Below are 17,302 nucleotides of genomic sequence, written 5' to 3'. Positions count from 1 at the left end.
GTTCAAATCAACTTAAAGGAGGAAAAAAAAATGGGAGCCCAGTTTTCCAAAGGTGGAGTAGCTGTTGAGGGGAAAGCCGCCGCCGAGCCCGCTGCCGCCAAAGCGAACGGCCAGGTGAGTGAAGAAGGCGCACCGTCAGTTGGGGGGGCCACACGGCCCCCCCAACGCCCACTGGCCCCTCGGGCGACTCGATCTGTTGCGCTCTTATTATCAGCGCCTTTGTGTAAACGCAATTTGAGTGACGCACGAACAGGTTGCCGAAAATCCGGGAGCGCACTGGGCGCGTTCGCCCCCCCGGCCGACGCGTAACAGGCCAGCCTTTTGTTAAAACCGTCCCCCCCCCCCCCCCCCCCCGGGGGCGAACAGACGCACATTTGGTGCAAGGCGGCGGATTCGGACCGTGTTTTCTGTCATGAGTCGGCCGCTCGCACATCCTTTTTGTCGGAACAAAAGGATGCGCGCTCCGCTGGAGGCGAGACGCACACAGGATCACGCACCGCCGCCCAGGCTGCTGAACACGCACGCACGTTTATCCACGTCCACCGACTGTGCCAGAGAAACGCGTGCCCGTCGATGAACGGGATTAAAAACCAGTTTTACGCATGTTAAATTTGGGTTGTTGGGATTTATTGATAAACTATTCCTTTCGTCGACGAGCTCTGGAGTCGCTGATCATGAACCGATCGCGTCTTTGTCTTCGCTCGTCCCGAGTGGATGTGGGATGAGAGCCCGAACCAGGTTTCCTTTGTTCCGAGCCCCCCCCTCCGGCTGCGTTGACGTTTGGATGCGGCTCTACTGCCCCCGCGCGTCCGCGCAAGGTCACGCAAACAGCTGCCGAACCCCTCCCGACAGCTTCCCTCAAGTCCAACAGGGATTAACTGTTGGGAGTAAAGAGGCGAATGCTAATCTGTCATGCTCCGATCTCTTATGATTCAGTTATTTGGAATATTAGCACCCCCCCCCATTTCCAAAGGCGATGTGTTTATTTTGACCCGGTGTGATTATTGTAATGTCCTCTCTGCAGGAGAACGGGCACGTAAAAGCCAACGGAGACATGTCGCCCAAAGCCGTCGGGGAGGTGGCTGCAGCAGACGGGAATGGGACCGCCGAGCCGGCCAAGGAGGGCGGGGCCAGCGTGGGGGATGCCATCGAGCCCGCCCCAGCAGCCGAGGGCGAGGCCGTCAAGGCAGAGGGCGAGGCCGCGAAGGACGGCAAGAAGAAGAAGAAGTTCTCCCTGAAGAACTCCTTCAAGTTCAAGGGCATCTCCCTGAAGAAGAGCAAGAAGGGCGGCGAGGAGCCCAAGGAGGAGGCCGCCTCCCCAACGGCCGAGGACAAGCCAGAGGAGAACGGCCACGCCGCCAAGGAGACCAAAGAGGAGACGCCGGCCGCCGAGGCCAAGGAGGGCGAGGGCGCCGAAGCAGCCGCGCCCGCTGGAGAGGCCAAGGCGGCGGTGGCGGCGGCCGAGGAGGCCCCACCCACAGAGGCTGCTCCCGCCGAGGAGGCCGCCGCCCCCGCCCCCACCGAGGACACAACACCTGCGGCCTCTGAGGGCGAGGCCAAAGCAGAGTGACTGACCCCAGGCCAGCGCACCTGAACTGACTGTCCAAGATTAAAGTATATAAATATATATGAAAGACTCGTTCCGCGTTCTCACAGTTCTAAACGAAACATCTAGAGAAGATAAAGGAAGTATCACGTTCGCTGACTCCGCCACCAACTCACGGCCTTTTTTTATTAGTTCCTCGACAGACGGCATCTTACCGGCTTCTCATGACGACAACGTAGGCTTGTGTCGCCCCCCCATGGTACACACAGAGATCGGCGCGTGGCGACGGTAGCGGATTGGCTGTGCGGAGCGAATCAGGAATACGGACTCACTTTCCCAGTTCATGGAGAAGCATCCTTTTTAACAGCGTGGCAGCCCTATAACGGTTTTTATTTCTCATTTTTATTTTTATTTTTGGCAGGGGGGGGGGTTAATAAATGATTTGGAGCGGGGTCGACCACCCCCTTCACTTGAAATGACTGTTAAATGGACACATAAACCATAAATGATCATATTAATTTTTAGTATTCTACATTCTTATGTTTTTTACCCCCCAAATTTCATGTCATGTATAAGTGAAAACCGAGGAGGGGTGGGGGGTTGGATGACCTCTTTGTGCATTTTTGATTCTTTTTCTGGCTAAAACCACATTCGAGCTTCTTGAGTAGTGCAGTGTTCACATTTCAGGATTTATGATACAGGGTGTGGGGATTGTGTACAAAACGTGCGCTTTTTAATCTGCAAACTGTCTCTGTAAATATGTTTATGCCAATATTCTTGCTTCTCATTATTTTGCTATCATTTGAAGGTGTTGATGGGTTTTATTGTAACTTTGAATAAGAGTTAATAAATGTTCGATCCCCTCCGCCTGTGTGTCGCCCTTGATTGACTCAAACATGTGAACCCAAACATTAATGCAGCAGGTAAAAAAAAAGAGGTACATTAGAGCCAAACCGCTTTTAGATCAGCTTGAATGTTCTTTTAATTAAAGAGGCCAATTTTTTGCAACTAATTATAAGCTCTATATTTCAAAGCTCTTCTGGTGCCGATGACATTTTGACACTGAATTAATTGCAACATCTGGTGCACAATATATGCATTTCATTACACGAAATAAACCTCACAATCATATCGTGGTCTGTTAGCAAGATGACTCCCAGGATTGGATTCAATATTTTGTGAGGTTATGGGTGGCCCAAGAAACATCAAGAGCATCATCTGGATCCAGGATTATCCCCCCCCCAGCCAACAAGTGATGAAGTCTTTTGGGAATTGTGATCCGGGTCCAATCCTGTTGCGAGTGAAATGCACAGCTGTCAGTGTTTTTCTCAACTGGTCAATTGATTTGATGCCGATTACCGCAGATACATTTAAAATTGAAATGAATGGCTCTTAGACCTGAATTTGAAATGTCCTTTTTTGTTCTGCTTCACTGCAGCTTCTGAACCTTCAAAGACCAGTATGCACAAGACACCCTTGGTTTTTTAGGTAGACACAGTTCCATACTGGTTTTTGTTCCGGCTCATGATGCTGGCCGCAACACGCTCCGCTTCCCAAAGATCCCGGTACTGCCAGTCCTCCAGAGGAAGTAAAAGTTCCTAATTCATGCAAATGAAAGAAAAAAATATATTTCATAACTCTGGAAGGGTAAAACGTGCAGCAAGTGGGTTTTCACAGAGAAAAAGTAAAACCAGCCCACCCTCCCCACTCTGTCCTCCGAGGAAATACAAAAAGGAAACAAAACAATGATCCATGTACTTGTCAAAATAAATAGTGGACTTTTATGATGGGATATGTGCTTTGAAAATATTATACCTGGATGAGAGAAGACTTGGCATTGGTCACATTCACTCTTTCCTGGGTCTGTTCAGTTGACGTCTCCATGGAGACGCCAGTGGATGAAGAGCTGAAAGGAGAGATTATACTTGAATAAACTTGATAATAGAAAACACATTATATTTCATACAACATCTTCATAAATCCCAGAGTGAAAGACTTACATAATGGGAAGCATTTTGCCTTCACTCAAAGCTAAAACTAAACTAGAAAATCAGAGTTCGTGTGCTTTTGTAACAGTCTGAACCTTTTTAAACGAGGCTACATTTGCGTTGTGTGATGTTTTAGATTATATTTAATGTGGTGTAATGGACCTTATATTGGGTTATTTGATTTGTGTTTAAGTGAGAGTTTTGTATTGTGCGAAATGTTTCAATAAATATAAGGAGACATCTTCATTAAACTTGCAGTTATATTCTTGATATGAGTTTGGTGCCCCCTTCTGGACAAATAAATGCATAACTTGAACGCCGCAAAAACAGCCGCTGCAACGGGTAACGTCTGTTTCTCTTTGTGACGTGATATCGACCAATGAGCGTGCTGCACTGGACTTCAGCAGCCAATGAGAATGCTTGGTGTTCTGGCTTTGATCACCTGCTTCATCAAAGCGAGCAAAGATCCTCTGCCACTATATAAAGACAACAACAAAGACCATCACTGATGATCTTCCAACACACAAGTGAGTAACTGATTGATTATTTTTTGTGTGTTTAATCAGATCTTCAGCTTAAATAAATATTTAACACCTTTACTGGAATAAGTTACTTGTTTACATTCAAATATATATATTTTTTGCTTGAGCACATTAGCTCTACAGCTTTTATTTCTGGTAGATTTTCCTGATTCTGTCATTTAGATTTATTGTTTATACCACAGGCCTTGGCAGAAGTGAAAAGGAAAACAAAAAACAACAACAATGAAAGCAGAAATTGCAGCCGCTGTGTCATTCCTGAGGGGCCTGGTGGAAAGGGCCCGCTGCAAGCCGGAGCCTCACACGCTGGATGTGTTCTGTGAGAAGCTGGCTTCTGCCCTGCAGAGGAAGTTTGAGGGGCACTGGTACCCTGAAGCCCCCAGCAAAGGCCAGGCATACAGGTCCGTGCCCGACCTGCCAATCCATCCAGGAATAGTTTTTCAGACAGCATTATGACGCTTATAAACTAACCCTGCTTTTTTTTTTGTGTGTGTGTGTGTGCAGGTGCATTAGAGTGAATGAGTTCTCCGGACACGATCCGGATCTGCTTTGGAGCTGCCAGGAAAGCGGAATTCCGAGCGGCGACCTGATCCTGCCTCCTGAGCTCACGCTGTGGGTGGACCCCGGTGAGGTCTGGTGCAGGTGAGTGAAGTCATGAACAGCTGAAACGAAATTGATCAACCTTCCAGTCAGTTGCTTTCTGGCAAAGTTTGAATGCCGGATGCCATTCCTGTTATTCCTGCATTTATCCGGGCTTGGGACCGGCTCAATGTAGACACTACCCGTGCTGCTCAGTCTGTCTGGTGTATATATATATATATATATATATATTTAAATTGAGAATTAATTATCTTTTTCAATAACGACCTGGACCGAAGTTGCATGTTTTTGGTGGTGGGAGGAAGCCGGAGAACCCGGAGCGAACCCACGCAGACACGGGGAGAACATGCAAAGTCCATTTTAACCTGCGACTTTCTTACTGTGAGGCAACGGTGCTAACCACTGCGCCACCGTGCCGCCTTACATCAACAAAAAAGACGATTGTCGTGTTCTCCCTCTGATCTCATTAGAATCGGCGAAAGAAATTATCATTTCCTGGCGGCCAGAATCTCCAGCAGCGAGGCAGCGCACAAAGCCGTCGCAGAGACGACGACAAGGGTCAAGCAGGAAGTGAGGTCAGATTCCCACTGCGCCACTTCCTCTGCTGTGGACAGCGGTCACAGTTCTCCTCTCACGATCGCCAGACCCAAACATGTAAGGGCCTCATTTTGGTTCGGGTTCCTTTAACTATTCATCCTGCTGGTTCAGGACAGAACTTAGATTCTTGGGATCACGGACTGAGATTGTGATTTCGTCTGTTTCCAAGGTGCTGAATCCAGAAGCTGCACCATTCTTTCCACAATGGATGGTGCCACCAAGACCAGCCGAGATCCCTTCCTCTGCTGCGGACAGCGGTCACAGTTCTCCTCTCACGATCGCCAGACCCAAACATGTAAGGGCCTCATTTTGGTTCGGGTTCCTTTAACTATGAATCCTGCTGGTTCAGGACAGAACTTAGATTCTTGGAATCACGGACTGAGATTGTGTTTTTGTCTGTTTCCAAGGTGCTGAATCCAGAAGCTCCACGATTCTGTTCTCCGCGATGGATGGCGTCACCAAGTCCAGCCAGTGTCCCTTTATGGATCGAATCTGCCTCCGCCCCCCCACCGGGCTCATCTGTCCAATTTTAATGTTTTCAAAAGCAGGAGAAAGTGTCCTGTTCCCCTTTTAAACTAAATACAGCTTCCCCTTGATATAATTATATCCGGAAGAGCTGAGAGAAGGTGTAGGGGAAAGGGAAGTTGGAAAAAATATATAATAAAGACTCTTGAATTTCTGGCATATCTTGTCTATTCCTTTGAGTGAGGATGACGACCACTCTTCATCAGAACCACAAAGAAAACGGACACAGTAGGAAGCCTGTCCTAGTCCCTGTGAGTCCGTTTGTCTGTCTGTTCGCAGGATTACGGAAAATCCGTTGGATGGATCCAGATACCTGGTCTGGATATACTAAAGGGGGACAGGACTTTTACAAATGGATCTTGTAAAATCTGCATTTAATTCACTCACCAAAATTCACAATTCACAATTCACAAAAGACACAGTTCCATACTGGTTTTTGTTCCGGCTCATGATGCTGGCCGCAACACGCTCCGCTTCCCAAAGATCCCGGTACTGCCAGTCCTCCAGAGGAAGTAAAAGTTCCTAATTCATGCAAATGAAAGAAAAAAATATATTTCATAACTCTGGAAGGGTAAAACGTGCAGCAAGTGGGTTTTCACAGAGGAAAAGTAAAACCAGCCCACCCGACCCACTCTGTCCTCCGAGGAAATACAAAAAGGAAACAAAACAATGATCCATGTACTTGTCAAAATAAATAGTGGACTTTTATGATGGGATATGTGCTTTGAAAATATTATACCTGGATGAGAGAAGACTTGGCATTGGTCACATTCACTCTTTCCTGGGTCTGTTCAGTTGACGTCTCCATGGAGACGCCAGTGGATGAAGAGCTGAAAGGAGAGATTATACTTGAATAAACTTGATAATAGAAAACACATTATATTTCATACAACATCTTCATAAATCCCAGAGTGAAAGACTTACATAATGGGAAGCATTTTGCCTTCACTCAAAGCTAAAACTAAACTAGAAAATCAGAGTTTGTGTGCTTTTGTAACAGTCTGAACCTTTTTAAACGAGGCTACATTTGCGTTGTGTGATGTTTTAGATTATATTTAATGTGGTGTCATGGACCTTATATTGGGTTATTTGATTTGTGTTTAAGTGAGAGTTTTGTATTGTGCGAAATGTTTCAATAAATATAAGGAGACATCTTCATTAAACTTGCAGTTATATTCTTGATATGAGTTTGGTGCCCCCTTCTGGACAAATAAATGCATAACTTGAACGCCGCAAAAACAGCCGCTGCAACGGGTAACGTCTGTTTCTCTTTGTGACGTGATATCGACCAATGAGCGTGCTGCACTGGACTTCAGCAGCCAATGAGAATGCTTGGTGTTCTGGCTTTGATCACCTGCTTCATCAAAGCGAGCAAAGATCCTCTGCCACTATATAAAGACAACAACAAAGACCATCACTGATGATCTTCCAACACACAAGTGAGTAACTGATCGATTATTTTTTGTGTGTTTAATCAGATCTTCAGCTTAAATAAATATTTAACACCTTTACTGGAATAAGTTACTTGTGTACATTCAAATATATATATTTTTTGCTTGAGCGCATTAGCTCTACAGCTTTTATTTCTGGTAGATTTTCCTGACGCTGTCATTTAGATTTATTGTTTATACCACAGGCCTTGGCAGAAGTGAAAAGGAAAACAAAAAACAACAACAATGAAAGCAGAAATTGCAGCCGCTGTGTCATTCCTGAGGGGCCTGGTGGAAAGGGCCCGCTGCAAGCCGGAGCCTCACACGCTGGATGTGTTCTGTGAGAAGCTGGCTTCTGCCCTGCAGAGGAAGTTTGAGGGGCACTGGTACCCCGAAGCCCCCAGCAAAGGCCAGGCATACAGGTCCGTGCCCGACCTGCCAATCCATCCAGGAATAGTTTTTCAGACAGCATTATGACGCTTATAAACTAACCCTGCTTTTTTTTTTGTGTGTGTGTGTGTGCAGGTGCATTAGAGTGAATGAGTTCTCCGGACACGATCCGGATCTGCTTTGGAGCTGCCAGGAAAGCGGAATTCCGAGCGGCGACCTGATCCTGCCTCCTGAGCTCACGCTGTGGGTGGACCCCGGTGAGGTCTGGTGCAGGTGAGTGAAGTCATGAACAGCTGAAACGAAATTGATCAACCTTCCAGTCAGTTGCTTTCTGGCAAAGTTTGAATGCCGGATGCCATTCCTGTTATTCCTGCATTTATCCGGGCCTGGGACCGGCTCAATGTAGACACTACCCGTGCTGCTCAGTCTGTCTGGTGTATATATATATATATATATATATTTAAATTGAGAATTAATTATCTTTTTCAATAACGACCTGGACCGAAGTTGCATGTTTTTGGTGGTGGGAGGAAGCCGGAGAACCCGGAGCGAACCCACGCAGACACGGGGAGAACATGCAAAGTCCATTTTAACCTGCGACTTTCTTACTGTGAGGCAACGGTGCTAACCACTGCGCCACCGTGCCGCCTTATATCAACAAAAAAGACGATTGTCGTGTTCTCCCTCTGATCTCATTAGAATCGGCGAAAGAAATTATCATTTCCTGGCGGCCAGAATCTCCAGCAGCGAGGCAGCGCACAAAGCCGTCTCAGAGACGACGACAAGGGTCAAGCAGGAAGTGAGGTCAGATTCCCACTGCGCCACTTCCTCTGCTGTGGACAGCGGTCACAGTTCTCCTCTCACGATCGCCAGACCCAAACATGTAAGGGCCTCATTTTGGTTCTGTTTCCTTTAACTATGCATCCTGCTGGTTCAGGACAGAACTTAGATTCTTGGAATCACGGACTGAGATTGTGTTTTCGTCTGTTTCCAAGGTGCTGAATCCAGAAGCTGCACCATTCTTTCCAAAATGGATGGTGCCACCAAGACCAGCCGAGATCCCTTCCTCTGCTGCGGACAGCGGTCACAGTTCTCCTCTCACGATCGCCAGACCCAAACATGTAAGGGCCTCATTTTGGTTCGGGTTCCTTTAACTATGAATCCTGCTGGTTCAGGACAGAACTTAGATTCTTGGAATCACGGACTGAGATTGTGTTTTTGTCTGTTTCCAAGGTGCTGAATCCAGAAGCTCCACGATTCTGTTCTCCGCGATGGATGGCGTCACCAAGTCCAGCCAGTGTCCCTTTATGGATCGAATCTGCCTCCGCCCCCCCGCCGGGCTCATCTGTCCAATTTTAATGTTTTTAAAAGCAGGAGAAAGTGTCCTGTTCCCCTTTTAAACTAAATACAGCTTCCCCTTGATATAATTATATCCGGAAGAGCTGAGAGAAGGTGTAGGGGAAAGGGAAGTTGGAAAAAATATATAATAAAGACTCTTGAATTTCTGGCATATCTTGTCTATTCCTTTGAGTGAGGATGACGACCACTCTTCATCAGAACCACAAAGAAAACGGACACAGTAGGAAGCCTGTCCTAGTCCCTGTGAGTCCGTTTGTCTGTCTGTTTGCAGGATTACGGAAAATCCGTTGGATGGATCCAGATACCTGGTCTGGATATACTAAAGGGGGACAGGACTTTTACAAATGGATCTTGTAAAATCTGCATTTAATTCACTCACCAAAATTCACAATCATAAAAGGGTCTGTCATGCACTTCTGGATCTGATGCTTTATTTTTACTACTGAACGTTGGCTTGAATGGCAGGAATTTATTTGTCCACAAACATCTGCATCAGGATTGTTTGAATCAATATTCAATATTCTCTTCTTCAAATAAAGAACAGATACCAAGCTTGATGAGCATTTGTATTTTACCGGCAATTAAATATAGCATTCAAATGTTCCAAATGAAAAATACAAAGTCCCAATCAGTACAAAATAAAAACATTTCACCTGACCCATAATTAAAACAGTGTGTTTGGGGATTAAATCCATCTGATACAGGAAGACAAACAGCTTCATTTTGTCAATACAAAATGAAAACACAACAAATGCAAACCTAAATTATAAATTAAACTTTCAAGATGGATAATTCCAAAAACTGAGCCTTGCAATTTAAAAAAAATAATTGATAGATGTGGGCCCCTCTGGTCCTGGACGCCGTAAAAACAAATGCCAGCATCCCATTTGTGAACGTCCCAGATCTGCAGCAGGACAGCACTGGTGTCCCTCAGGGCTGTGTCCTCTTTCCCATGTGCATTAATAGCTGCACCTTCAGTGGATAACGCTCCCTCATTGGTCTCCAGTGGGCGTTGAGCGCTGGTAGCTTGACGTGACTGTGAGGACAGTGGACTGTTGACTGCAGGAAGAATCCAGCTCTTCCCTCCTCTGTCGCTCCGTGTGACTCCACCATTTGACACCAGAGTTTGTGTACAGACGTACTTGGTAGTAAAACCTTTCTCCTTTTGAAAATACCCAATTGCATTTTTTTTTTCCATTCCCTATAGTTAAAAGTTATAATAATGCACAGGGACCTTTTCTTTTTCCGAGTCACACGACTAACGCTATAAACGATGTTACCATCCTAGCATAGACTTACGTCACTGTGTGCTGTGTTGTGTCACGTTAATTTAAAATGGCAAAATCGATGATATTCATCAAGGTTAGATTTAATTTGTGCGACAAAGGATATTGTTTTCCCTTGCGTATTCAGAATCTGCACACACATTGTGGCATCCAGACGAGTGCTACAGCAGTCCTCTTTAACAGCACGCCACTCAGTTGCTTAGTGATGGAGGTCCTTCCAACGCAGAGTCAGAAACGTGCAGCTTGATCGCCGGATCACGGACACGCGGGATCAGCCCGTTTAGCAGTAAAACGACTTCAGCTGTTAATTTACGTTTGTATGTGCCTCCTACAGAAACTAGTCACGGTTCAGCGTCTCCTGAGCCCTAGAGGGTCGTAGTCACGGTGCCCTCTTTGACCTTCTCCCTCCTGTTGAGACTCCGCTGGCTCTCGTCCAGTGTCGGATCCACCCTGTGGTACTGGGACCTCGGCAGGGCCATCTTGGTCAGCTCGTGGTGCTCAGCGAACAGGATCCTCTCGTTTTCATGGCGGACCCGAAACAGTTTGGCGATGCGCTTGCCAACGAGATAGAGCATCTCTAGGATGCACATGAAGATGCACAGCGCACTGGATACGACCATGAACAGCATGAATATCTTCTTTTCGGTCGGACGGCTGATGAAGCAGTCGACTGTGTTGGGGCACGGCGCCAACGTGCACTTTGACAACCTGCAGAAGGAGAGAGCAGGTTGGCGCATCAGAAAAGAGAACGTCAGCTGACGATCGGCGAAAATGTCGCAGAAACAATCAGCGCTTTACTTCGGCAGGTCGTATCCATCGTATATCCTGAAGAGAATGTAGAGAAACGCTGCATCAAATCCAGCCTTGAAGACCAAGCTCAGCAGGTACGTCCACCACAGCCCGCCTCTCTTCTTGCCGGGGTTGGCGTACAGGTGCGAGCCGTGGTGCGAGGCCGTGTACTTTGCGTCCTTCCCCTCGCGGAATTTGACGTGAGCCATCACCATCAGAGACGGGCAGGTGACGAAGATCAGCTGCAGTGCCCACAGACGGATGTGGGAAATGGGGAAGATGTGATCGTAGCAGATGTTGGTACAGCCAGGCTGGGGGGGGGGGGGGGGGGGAGAGATTTCATTAGTGAAATGTTAGATGCATGTTTTTCTATACAAAGTAAGCAACAAGCGGTTTCAAAGAGACAAGAGACAATGCTGCAATAATACTTTAAACAGTAATGCAACCCCACAAAATGATTAAAAAAAAAACATGACTGTGTATTTGTAATGCGAAAACTACAATGCATCTAAACATGCAGCCCGTTTTAGTGGGCTGACGTAGCAATGCTAAAGAATGGTGCTAAACGCAAAGTCAGTGCTTATTTATGAATGAAAAATTATCTTGCAACAGGCAACCTGAAAGGTACAAAGTAGTGTGACAAATATATTAAGAACAGTGACTTCATCATTGGTTTTCCTGCAAACAACAACAACAACAACAACAACTTTCAAACATTGCAATTTCCTGTAGTTCTAAAATATAAACTTGGAAAATAATTGTACATCACGCTGTATGTGAAGTATCCAACTGTGTTGGTGGGCCACAATTCACCTTGAATTATTGGGTTTGGGTCTCTGCTGAAACCATCCCATGGTGACATATGTATATTTAAATATAGTAATGGTGCTTAGTACAGATCTAGTAGTAGCGATAGTACAGATAGTACAGCGTTGTCGGTCTCTTACCTGTCGAGTGTTACACACAAAGTCTTTGCTCTCGTCGCCCCAGACCCGCTGCGCCGCCACCACAAACACCATCACACGAAACACAAACACCATGGACAGCCAGATCCGCCCGAATGCAGTGGAGTATTTATTGACTCCGCTCAGCAGGCTCTCCAGCCCCGACCAGTTCATGCCTGCCGCCGCACTGGTCTGGGAGAAGAAAGGAAGCGGCCCTGTAGAAGGGAGGGCAGGTGGAGGTGATGTTAGTGTCGCCACATCCTGATGATTTTATTTGGATACATGAAATTAAAATATATTACAATAATCACTTCCTGAATACATTTTTAAGGGGAAAAAGTCTTCATGAGAAAACAATCATTCAAATTCTCGATCTTATAAACATATATAATTATTCTCAGTATTATACACCATTGTGGTATATCTTTAGCTAAATCCAGTCTACCTGGAATTCACCTGGAGTTTTACAGTTTCATTTTGTAAAGTACCATCCATTGTTGTTTTTGTACATATTTGTGGCGCTTTTATCTTTTAATCCCATCCACGCACGCTACACACTGAAAGAGCACGATTCAATGGCACGCCATCAGACGTGACAAAAGTACACGCATTTCTTTTACTAAAGAAGATTTACGGTACTCTGATAAAATAAATGCAGTAAAAAGGCTGCTGATTTCTACTCACGCCTTTTGCGCAAACTAAACTGAATTGCAGTAAATAATAACCCAAGTTATGAAAGTTCATTTCAACCGTTACTGCATTCACACGACGACAAAGTATTCAAAGTGAATGATTTAGAAAAATAACTACGTCTGCTGTCTCCCTCATCTCTCCATTGTCATGCAATGACTTGCTGAGGCATCTTGCTGTCTATTTAGTTAATTAAAGTAAGGCACGGAAGCAATGAGGCTGTTGTGAAAATATAAAGGATATAAAAGCACAGATATTTGTGTAAAAATGTAAGGAGCAAAAATAAAAATTTGTCAGGAAATATACTCAAGTTCTACAGATACCTGAACTCTCTACTGAAGTACGGAGAGTTTCTACTTCACTACTTCCCACCTCCGTATGTCATCATATATGCAGGTAATATTACAATAATTATTTCTTCGTTTCTTTTACAAATAAACTTGTATACTTGACTGCATGGCAAATACAACAGCAGATGTATCTGGCACTTATGTACACATTACATTCAGCTATTTTAAACCGAAACGAAGCTCACGCTTGTGTGCTAACCCAGATAAAGACTTGATCCTGGATGTCGTTAATTCCATCCCTGCAGCTGCTAAGCACCGGAGACGTGTTTGTTTGCTGTTTGAGGTTCATGAATGAAACGGTCTTGTGTCATTAGTCTAGTTTAAACACAAGGCCGTCGTGCGTGGTTTCCGCATTTATGTTACCTAGACGTTGTGTGTGTGTGTGTAATTGGTCCATTCCCTTTATTTAACACTCATAGCTTCTAAGCACACTGAGCAGATGGAACTTCTTGTGCTTTAAAGGTCCCATATTATGAAAAACTCACTTTTCCCATGTTTCTACAGTATTATGGTGAGTTTGGGTCCAACCCAAAAACATCTAAATGAATCATCCAGTCAATCCTGTGTAGTTTGTGTAGTTCTGTAATCAAGCACAGAAACGCTTCTGGAAGAAATCTCTCTTACTCTGACATCACAAGATGTCGTGAACATGCATGCACGTTGTTTCGTTTTCATTTTCAGAGGCTTTTCTGACAGAGCTCTTTGAGACAGAAATGACGGACGCTGTCCTGCAAGCATCTGTTTGCTATTTTAAACAAAGACTGTCACAGATATTTCATACGAGTGTTTGGGAACTGCGTTAACTTGTGGGAAAAACAAGCCTAATATGGGAACTTTTACTAAAACATTTTAATCCTTCATAAAATATATTTTGTAGTTCACTGTGAATCGGTTTAAACGTCAGCGCTTTTACTTGAAAGTCAAACGTGGCCTCAAGTCAGACGTCTGAATCACACCAAACCATACGAGTTAGGTGAGAGTGTTTTTTCCAGGCAAATGGAATGACGCAGGAACGGCGACATCACCAGTGTGTGTGCCACCGCATTACTGGCCGTAGCGGTAAATGAAACCATATGGGAAGCCCCTCCAAGCTCTTCTGTGCTGCCTTGGAGCAGAGCAGGAGCACACTGTTTAGGAATGAGTCAAAGATATTTAGATTTAACAAAGGAGGAGAGGCTCGGCACTGAGGCATTTCCGGCGTGAACAGTTTAAACTCAATTTTAACACCATTTGCATCTGATTTTCTCTCCCATTTTAGTCTTCGGCTGATATTTTGATCTTTTGCTAAACGGCAGATCCGGTCCGGTAAAACTTCCTCAACCTGTCTTTGCCTGCCTCTGAGATGACAAGGCCTTATTTAAGCCTCATTTTGACATTAATACCAAGGCAGTATTGTTTGTTTGTGTGTCAATACGTTTAAGATAACCTGTATTGTTGTCACGATGCGACAAATTCAACTGCAGATTTTCACTGGAGATTAAAACCCTGACCTTAGGTGAACGTTTGCTTTACAGGAAGTCATTTGATCACCATAGTTACTGTCTAAAATATATCACATGTGTATCCTATCAGACTGTGGAAATGTGGACCACACTGTAAGAGGGTTCCTTTCCATGATGTTTCCTGTATGTTGCATCCAGAGTTCATGTGAAGACCATATTTTTTTTAAACTTTTTGTGTCTTCGATTGCTCAACATCCACACGAGAGCTTTGAGTCTGAGTCATAACAGGAGGAAGTCCTTTATTTCTTTTCTAGAATAAAGAGCTTTTCTGCTTGTTGATGTCAAAAAACGACAACAACAACTTACATCCATTTGTTTTAGGGTGGGATAAGGGAAATACTGTAACTCAGCCTGTGTTCTAGCCTTTTTTTTTTTTTTTTTACCATACTGCCATTTAAATTATGAGAGGAATCAAACAAAAAAAGAAGCTTACCTTCTGAAAAAGGACTCGAACGCCTAAACCCGGGAGGTCCTCGTCAGCGGGAGAATAAAATACACAGCGGTAAAGTGAAAACCTATTGAGAGGAAAAACTAGTTTCAACTCTTCCACTCCTTTTTCCCTCTCTGCTTGCCTCTGCACTCGCCCTTCCCTCAGAAATCCTGCCAGACCAGATTCAGCAGCTGCTACGTCATCACACACACACACCTACACACACGCACACACACAAGCTTTGCATGTTGTGTCTTGTCAAATGTGGGATGCAGGGAGGCTTCACTCCCTGAAAGCCATGTAGCCTAACGCCTGACAACGCATTCATAAGTAGGTTAAAAAGAAAAAGACTCCTATTCTAGGTTAAAAGCGGAGGCCAGCCCAAATGCCTGTGGGGTGGAACGTCCGTGAGACGTGGAGACCGCTACCACACCCTCTGTGTTATTACACAGGACAAGGAAAATGTGTTTCCTCAGTGAGCAACTTGTTTGCAACGCAGACAGACAAAAGAGACGGAAGTACAGAAGCCCTAATACGTTTCAGCAACATGTTCTGAACAAGGAAACGGCATTGCGTTTGCGTTTTGAGTTACGAGGTACACACAAAAGCATGAAAACACAACATGCATAAACAGCTCAGCGCTGTGGTGGGACCTATGTGAGGTCAATAAAGGCAAGACAGACCAACGACACGACGCCGGCAGCCACCTGATTGCATCAAGCCACAGGCTGCTTGGTCGGGATGGGGGGGGGGGGGGGGGGGTCTGGAAAGGTTCATTCACAAGCAAAGACGGGGAGAAGTTCCGCATCGTATGCTACGATGAAGGTTTATACTGTAAGGCTTGGAAGCACGTTCGTCACTGATCAGATCTCAGATCTACGGTTTACATACTGTCACTTTCATTGTTATTCATGCATGCAGCTGGAACAGCAACTAAGAACATGTATGTCCAGAAGGTGATTTTAGCATTCACATTTGGTTGTCCGTTGTTTGTTTGCTTGTTTGTAAGCCAAATATCTCAAATAAAATAAAAAATCATCAATGGATTGTAATGATATTTTTCTGTTAGCTGGAAGAGCTTATTATTCTCATGCTTCACCAAATGGATGTTCTTTTTCTCCAACATAAAAAGATCAGGGCCTTCAAACATTTCTGCAACAACAGAAAAATACAAATATATAAGATTTGTCCAAATAAAAACAAGACAGAGATAACTGATGACGTTTCACTAGGATACATAACAGGTTTCAGATCTGGATGATAATGTGGAATTGGGTCGGCAGGCGCAAGGCAATATTACAAATACGCAGGTGAGATAATGGAATCATTACTTCTGTAGAAATATTCCAGAACTGATCAACTCCTGAAGTTCAGAAAATTGTTCTAATTACTGAGAGAGAGTTTAGTGTCAAGGAATCAGATAACACAAAGTCAGCAACATATATTTGGGGAATTTTACAATTGAACAGACTTCAACATTGTCTCCCATGAATACATTAAAATCCCACAGCAGCTACAGCCAGAACCGCTTTGCGCGAACAGCAGATGGCGGCAACGACTTCTTCTTCATCAGCCTGAAATTATGCTGACAACTCTTCATCTCCAATCACACAGCGAATGATACAATATTAACAAGAAAGTTAGAATGACGCAGAACCGCGACACTAACGGCTTAAAGTTTCAGCTGCACGTCTGAAATGATCTAAACAAGGAGTGTCCAACATTTTTCCTTCTGTGAGCTACTTAACTCCATTTCAGTTTCCCCAAGATCAAGGCAGAACAGTTCTACCATGTGACCCGACAACGCGCTGACGTCCACGTCCCTAAATGGGTTCGCCATGAAAGCCATGCGAGGCTCGAGTTTGTCAAAGTCGCCAAACCAGTCAGAGGACTCGTGCCCAAGCTTTGCCAGCAGGCCACAGCGTCTGGAGACATCCAAAGCTCCGGCTCACAGTACAGATCTATTATATAGTATATTGAAATTAAAATATGCATGTTGTTCACAAGGAAGGTACATGTCACCCCATATTGGACAATAGTGGTACACGTGAATATTTAAAAACAGACTTGATTTACACTGAAATCACTTGTTTTGTTGATTTTATTGACAGATAATTGTCAAGGTTAACATTTGGGTATTTTAATTGTCAGTTGATAAAAAATTTAAAATATTTCATCCATATTGTCTAGTAATACTGTGACATAGTAGCGATTTATTTATATATATAAATATATATATAATCATAATAATAATAATAATAATAATTATTATTATTATTATAATAATAATAATAATTATTATTAATAATAATAATATATATATAATTATCCATTATA

At 44.4% G+C, this 17,302-nt stretch overlaps 4 protein-coding genes across 4 annotated transcripts; 3 read left to right on the top strand and 1 right to left on the bottom strand.

Moving 5' to 3' along the window:
* The first annotated feature begins 11 nt into the window (after window positions 1-11).
* marcksl1a (MARCKS-like 1a) lies at window positions 12-2,589 on the top strand. Its single transcript, XM_068752059.1, has 2 exons — window positions 12-114; window positions 1,025-2,589. The coding sequence occupies exons 1-2, from the start codon at window positions 31-33 to the stop codon at window positions 1,568-1,570; spliced, it is 630 nt and encodes a 209-aa protein (XP_068608160.1). The 5' UTR covers window positions 12-30; the 3' UTR covers window positions 1,571-2,589.
* Window positions 2,590-4,298: 1,709 nt separating this feature from the next.
* LOC137907687 (protein BTG3-like) lies at window positions 4,299-5,684 on the top strand. Its single transcript, XM_068752044.1, has 5 exons — window positions 4,299-4,474; window positions 4,578-4,715; window positions 5,144-5,327; window positions 5,440-5,582; window positions 5,678-5,684. Exons 1-5 carry the CDS (start codon window positions 4,299-4,301, stop codon window positions 5,682-5,684), a joined length of 648 nt encoding a protein of 215 aa, XP_068608145.1.
* A 1,787-nt stretch (window positions 5,685-7,471) lies between these two features.
* On the top strand, window positions 7,472-7,892 carry LOC137907980 (protein BTG3-like). The gene is made up of 2 exons (XM_068752344.1): window positions 7,472-7,647; window positions 7,751-7,892. Exons 1-2 carry the CDS (start codon window positions 7,472-7,474, stop codon window positions 7,890-7,892), a joined length of 318 nt encoding a protein of 105 aa, XP_068608445.1.
* A 1,903-nt stretch (window positions 7,893-9,795) lies between these two features.
* Window positions 9,796-15,090, bottom strand: gjb9a (gap junction protein beta 9a). The gene is made up of 4 exons (XM_068752432.1): window positions 14,969-15,090; window positions 11,997-12,208; window positions 11,059-11,360; window positions 9,796-10,968 (listed from the first exon to the last, which is right to left on the bottom strand). Exons 2-4 carry the CDS (start codon window positions 12,165-12,167, stop codon window positions 10,626-10,628), a joined length of 816 nt encoding a protein of 271 aa, XP_068608533.1. The 5' UTR covers window positions 12,168-12,208; window positions 14,969-15,090; the 3' UTR covers window positions 9,796-10,625.
* Between the last annotated feature and the right edge of the window lie 2,212 nt (window positions 15,091-17,302).

The sequence above is a fragment of the Brachionichthys hirsutus genome, chromosome 18 (genome assembly GCF_040956055.1).
Source record: "Brachionichthys hirsutus isolate HB-005 chromosome 18, CSIRO-AGI_Bhir_v1, whole genome shotgun sequence".
NCBI lineage: Eukaryota > Metazoa > Chordata > Actinopteri > Lophiiformes > Brachionichthyidae > Brachionichthys > Brachionichthys hirsutus.
The sequence above is the reverse complement of the archived record's forward strand: the minus strand, read 5'-3'. Positions and strand labels throughout refer to the sequence as shown.